The sequence below is a fragment of the Sapajus apella genome, unplaced genomic scaffold, assembly GCF_009761245.1.
Source record: "Sapajus apella isolate SASKATOON/1434 unplaced genomic scaffold, GSC_monkey_1.0 scaffold574, whole genome shotgun sequence".
Taxonomy (NCBI): domain Eukaryota; kingdom Metazoa; phylum Chordata; class Mammalia; order Primates; family Cebidae; genus Sapajus; species Sapajus apella.
In genome coordinates, this window is record NW_022437500.1 from 26,905 (window position 1) to 32,495 (window position 5,591).

Sequence of the window (5,591 nt, forward strand, 5' to 3'; positions counted from 1 at the left end):
ATAGTATCTTGTTCTTTACCTCATTGTGATTTTTGTTTCCCTAATGATTAGTGATGTTGTGTATCTTTTCAAGTGCTTACTGGCCATTTGTTGATCATTGGAGAAATGTCTACGCAAGTCCTTTGTTGTGATTTTTGAATCCTTTGTCAGATACATGATTTGCAAATATTTTCTCCCATTCTGTGGGTTGTCTCTTTGCTATAGTGTCTTTTGATGCATAAAATGTTTTAATTTTCATAAAGTCCAATTTGTCTATTTTTTCTTTTGTTGCCTGTGCCTTTAGTGTCATATCCAGGAAATCTGTTGCCAAATCCGATGTGGTTAAGCATTTGCTCTATGGTTTCTATGAGTTTTATGCTTTGGGATTTTTAAAATTCTGGGTCTCTTTGAGTTAATTTTTATATATGGCGTTAGAGAAGGGTCCACCTTCATTCTTTTCCATGTGGATATCCAGTTTTCCCAGCATCATTTGTTGGACAGACTGTCCTTCTTCCCCCCATTGAATGGGCTTACCGCCTTGCTAAAAATTATTTGACCATATATGGGAGGGCATATTTTGGAGCTCTCTATTCTATTCCACTGGTTTATATGTCTGCCTATATGCCAGTACCACACTGTCTTGATGACTGAAGGTTGGAAGTAAGTTTTGAAATCAGGAAGTGTGAGTTCTTCAGCTTTATTCTTCCTTTTCAGGATTGTTCTGGCTAATCAAGATCCCTTGAGATTCTATATGAATTTTAGAATGAGTTTCTCTGTTTCTACAAAAAATGTCATTGGGATTTTCATAGGGATTGCGTTAAACCTGTAGATTGCTTTGGGTAATATTGACATCTTAACTATATTAAGTAAGGATGATTTTTTATTACTGATTCAATCTCCTCCCTAGTTATAGGTTTATTCAGATTTTATTATCTACTCTGAGTCAGTTTTGCATTTCTATAACTTTGTCCATTTCATCTACATTATCCAATTTGTTGGCTTATATTTGGCTCATGGTACTCTCTTATGATCCTCTTCTACAGAATTCTATTTCTGTAGAATTGAAAGTAACGAGCCATTGCTGTCGGGATCGGCAGCAGAGGCGTGTGTGCGTGTGTGTGTGTTTGTGTGTGTGTGTGTGTGTGTGTTGGTCAGGGGAATGCCTGAGAGGATAACACCTGATTTAGGAGTGGACAGGGTATGAAGACAAAGAAGTGGTAATGGGAGACCTTGGCTTTAAAAAAAAATCTTTCTCTGATAATACATTTGTGCATTATTTTGTCATTCTCTATAAATTCGATTTTTAAAGATAGAAGCAAATTAAGAGTGATAGATGCTGTGCCAAGGAAAGTCAGGGATCCTAGGTTCGAATCCTGTCTCCGTTCGTAATTCGCTCCGCGACCTCAAACAAAAGACCTCAGTTTCATCTATAAAAAGCTAGTAACCATCTTCAGTCGCCCGGCCAGGAACAGAGTCAACGGAAATAAATTTCCATTCAGCGGCACTCACTCCCTCCCAGGTAAAAGCTGCGCCCCAATCAGGTACTGCCGCGCCAGGACCGCAGGACATCTCGGGACTTGTGGTCCACCTGGCGGAACTCGCGGTCCCGGCAGGCACCGCGGCGGCGGCAGGGCGACGTGGCGCTGCCGGTTGCGGCTGCGCGGGCGGGTGGAGCAAGATGGCTGTGGAGCTGGGCGTGCGGGTCGTCCGGCCCCGGCCCGGAACCGAGCTAGGTGTAGTGATGCGGACCCTCCTGCTGTTGCTGTGGCTGGCGACGCGCGGAAGCGCGCTCTACTTTCACATTGGAGAGACGGAGAAGAAGTGCTTTATTGAGGAGATCCCGGACGAGACCATGGTCATAGGTGCGGGGGCAGGGAGGCAGGGGCGAGTTTGGAACGTGACCGTGGTCTTGGGGCAGGGGTTGCGAGACACTCAGCTCTCTAATGCTCAGGCGGTCGCGGATGCACTCCTCTGACCTGGGATCGTCCTGTTTCCTTCCAGGAAACTACCGGACGCAGCTGTATGACAAGCAGCGGGAGGAGTACCAGCCGGCCACACCGGGGCTTGGCATGTTTGTGGAAGTGAAGGACCCAGAGGACAAGGTGAGCCGACCCCTTCCCCTCCACCAAGCTATCCTCTAGGCAGGCACTGGTACTTCCTCTTCTAGTCCCTGCATCTGCTAAAGTGGTAGAGACGGTTGATGTTGTGGGACTATCCCAGAGTTTCACTGCAGGCCAAATGTGGTAGGCTGCTGCAGTGCTACCTGCTCCTCACTTCTGACTGATGCGTGACCCTGCCAAGTTAGTTACTTTCCCGGAACCATTTTCCTAGTCTGTGAAATGGGTGAATTAATTGTGGTGATAAAAATCAAAAGAGTTTTGTCAACTCTAAAGCTGTGGCATGAAGACTTTAAGATTTCACAAAACATGATACTTTCCCCACAAAATAAGCAGCTTTTAATCTTCACAAATAAGGATATTAAAACGAAAGCCAAAACCCTTCAGCTGTCACCTTCTGTCAAAAACAAACATGGTGGGGTGTGGTGGCTCATGCCTGTAATCCCAGCACTTTGGGATGCCGAGGTGGGTTGGATCATTTGAGGCCAGGAGTTCAAGACCAGCCTGGCAAACCTCATCTCTACTAAAGATACAAAAAACATTCGCCAGGCATGGTGGTGCACGTCTGTAATCCCAGATACTTGGGAGGCTGAGGCACGGTAATCACTTAAATCCAGGAGGTGGAGGCTGCAGTGAGCTGAGCCAGCACCACTGCCCTCCAGTCTGAATGACAGAGTGAGACTCTGTCTCAAAAACAAAAACAAACCCCCAACCCCAACCCCAAAAAAGCAACTCACATCAAGAGTTGAAAGGACATGAGCTATAAAGGAAAGCCCTTCCCAAGAGCAGTCACTTGCCACCCTGATGTCAGACTCTCAGACACTAAACCCCTGCTCCAAAGAGTACTTAGACGAGCATATGGCAACAGCAGCTGAGTAGCTTTGGATCTTTTAGTGTTGTGAGATGCCAAAGGCTGTGCTCATTAACTTTTTTTTAAGCACCGTTTTCTTCCCATCCCTACCATCACACTAACTGAAGCTTGTTTCCTTTCTCCAGGTCATCCTGGCTCGGCAGTATGGCTCTGAGGGCAGGTTCACTTTCACCTCCCATACTCCTGGCGAGCACCAGATCTGTCTTCATTCCAATTCCACTAAGTTCTCCCTCTTTGCTGGAGGCATGCTGGTAAGTGGGCCCATGTGGGACTTGCAGCTTTCAGCTTTCAACCTTTGGTGAGGACTGGGGAAACTGGTGATGTTGTGTGAGTGGAGTATGTCAGATTTTGTGTCTCCTAAGAACGCTGGGTCTCCAGTGGATATCCAGGACAGGGCGGCTGAGCTCTTTGTATATGCCTCACTCAGCACTAGCCCAGGCTTAACACTTGCTTGTGTGCCCACAGCCCCATGGGACTAGACACTGAAGAGAGCCCAGTCTGTTGGCCAAATGAACAGATGATGGAAAGTGGGGAATGAACTGTCAGTCTTTGGCAGGAAGATGGAGCAGGGCTGCTAGATTTCCTTTATCTCCTTTGTCTGTCCCCAGAGAGTTCACCTGGACATCCAGGTAGGTGAGCATGCCAACGACTATGCAGAAATTGCTGCCAAAGACAAGTTGAGTGAGTTGCAGCTACGAGTGCGACAGCTGGTGGAACAAGTGGAGCAGATCCAGAAAGAGCAGAACTACCAGCGGGTGAGTGATTGGACTGGGAGCGGGGGTCTTCTTCCTAGAAGCTGCCCACTGGCTCAGCCAAGAATTTCACATCAGATGCATTCTGAGACCCCCAAGGGACTTACCTGCACTGGATTGTAGGTGATGGGGCAAGTATTACTAACTCCACCTTGTAATTGAGGATACAGACTCCTAAGAGGCTGTCATTGCCCTAAATCACAGTTACACACAGAATGGCACAGTAGGGCTGTGTTGATACCAACATTTTGGGTGCTGTTTCAGTGGCTCCACATGCTCTCAGGACCAGGGTCTCAAACTCACTGTTGCTGAGGAACGAGAGGGTACCATGAATGAATCTGTGACCTTAAGGACTAGTAGGGCAGTGACCCATCTAAACAAGCACAGCTACTGTTCAGTGTCAGCTGGGGGCCTCCTTGCAGAAATGCCAGTCCTGGATTTACAGATATTCCATTTTTTCAAGAGGAAATAGACAGGATTCTTATGTGAACATTTTAATTTATTTTTTATTGTTTTTATTGCTGTTGCATAAATTATCTGTGTTTTAAATGTTGTCAAAATACTGTGCACTATGTGAGCCCAGCAAAACAAACATAAAGGCTGGATCCAGCCCCTAGCCTGCCAGTTTACAGGCTGTGCCCACCATCTTCAAGGAGCAGTCTGGGAAACCCAGGCAGAGGGCTTAGAGCAAGTCCATTCCTTCCTGCTCCAGGACAGCTCTGTCTTGTGGGGTAATTCCACAACTACCTTACCTCTCTCCCAGGCACCAGGGCAGGACTAGGTGAGGATTATCCCTGACAGGTGAAGATACAGACTTGGAAAAATGAGTAGGTTGCCTGACATCATCTAGTGAGGGTAAAGATAGTCCCCAGGTAGAGTGACAATTTGCAGGCACTTGGCTAGAACCTGGACAAAGCTGGCTGACCTTGGGCATCCTCTTGGACTGGGAATCCAGCAGTTCTAGCAGCCCCGGCCAACTCAGGCTCACCTTATATTCCCCCACAGTGGCGAGAGGAACGCTTCCGGCAGACCAGTGAGAGCACCAACCAGCGGGTGCTGTGGTGGTCCATTCTGCAGACCCTCATCCTCGTGGCCATCGGTGTCTGGCAGATGCGGCACCTCAAGAGCTTCTTTGAAGCCAAGAAGCTTGTGTAGCTGTCCCAGGCATCACAAACCATCCTCCCAGGCTGGGGGAGAAAGGACCTCCTGAAACTGACTTCTTCTGGCAGGAGGACTGGTTCCCAGCCATACATGTTCTGGAAGGGAGAGGGGCTGCAGGCACCCACAGGTACAAGCTGAAGGCAGCAGCTTGGCTGGCTAATACTGAGCAAGTGGTGGGGCAAAAGCCTGCCGTCTCCCTCTGGCCTCTGGGCCCTTTGCAGTAATCACCTAGGGGCTGATAAAGCCCCTCCTATTGGCACCTCAGAATTACAGTGTTACTGATCTGGGATGTGAGGCTGCTGTCAGGGGTGGGGTGGGGAGGGAATGGGCAGGCAAGCTAGTCTTCTGTCTTCCTTTGCAAACTTAGGGTTTTGAGCAGGTTGGGGTATGGTGTCTGTCATACCCACCTGCCACCCTGGGAACCTCAGTGTTCTCTCTTTCAGTCTAGATCTGCTGATCCAGGGTGTGTGTGTCAGTTGGGGGTGGGTGGAGGGGTTTGCAGTGTGGGAATGTGGCCCTGTGGTTGACCCCAGCTTCTTCACATGGTTGTACATTCTGGGGCTTAAAGAACTGGGGCCAGACCAAATAGAGTCCTTGGTGCTGGTTGGGGCGGGCCTGCAGAGTCTTAGTTACTGATTTCATTTTCAATAAATTTAGGTTTGTTACATGGGTTTCCCGATTAAAAAAAAAAAAATGACGTCTTGTCCAGTG

General features: G+C 48.1%; 1 protein-coding gene across 1 annotated transcript; it reads left to right on the top strand.

Moving 5' to 3' along the window:
- The first annotated feature begins 1,595 nt into the window (after nt 1-1,595).
- Nucleotides 1,596-5,591, top strand: TMED9 (transmembrane p24 trafficking protein 9). The gene is made up of 5 exons (XM_032272425.1): nt 1,596-1,841; nt 1,981-2,081; nt 3,093-3,218; nt 3,576-3,722; nt 4,725-5,591. Exons 1-5 carry the CDS (start codon nt 1,658-1,660, stop codon nt 4,872-4,874), a joined length of 708 nt encoding a protein of 235 aa, XP_032128316.1. The 5' UTR covers nt 1,596-1,657; the 3' UTR covers nt 4,875-5,591.

Excerpts from the sequence above, each read along its gene's own strand:
- TMED9 (XM_032272425.1), top strand. The coding sequence starts at position 1,658 with ATGGCTGTGGAGCTGGGCGTGCGGGTCGTCCGGCCCCGGCCCGGAACC. Across the intron at positions 1,842-1,980 it reads GGACGAGACCATGGTCATAG|GAAACTACCGGACGCAGCTG; the intron begins GTGCGGGGGCAG and ends GTTTCCTTCCAG. Across the intron at positions 3,219-3,575 it reads TCTTTGCTGGAGGCATGCTG|AGAGTTCACCTGGACATCCA; the intron begins GTAAGTGGGCCC and ends GTCTGTCCCCAG.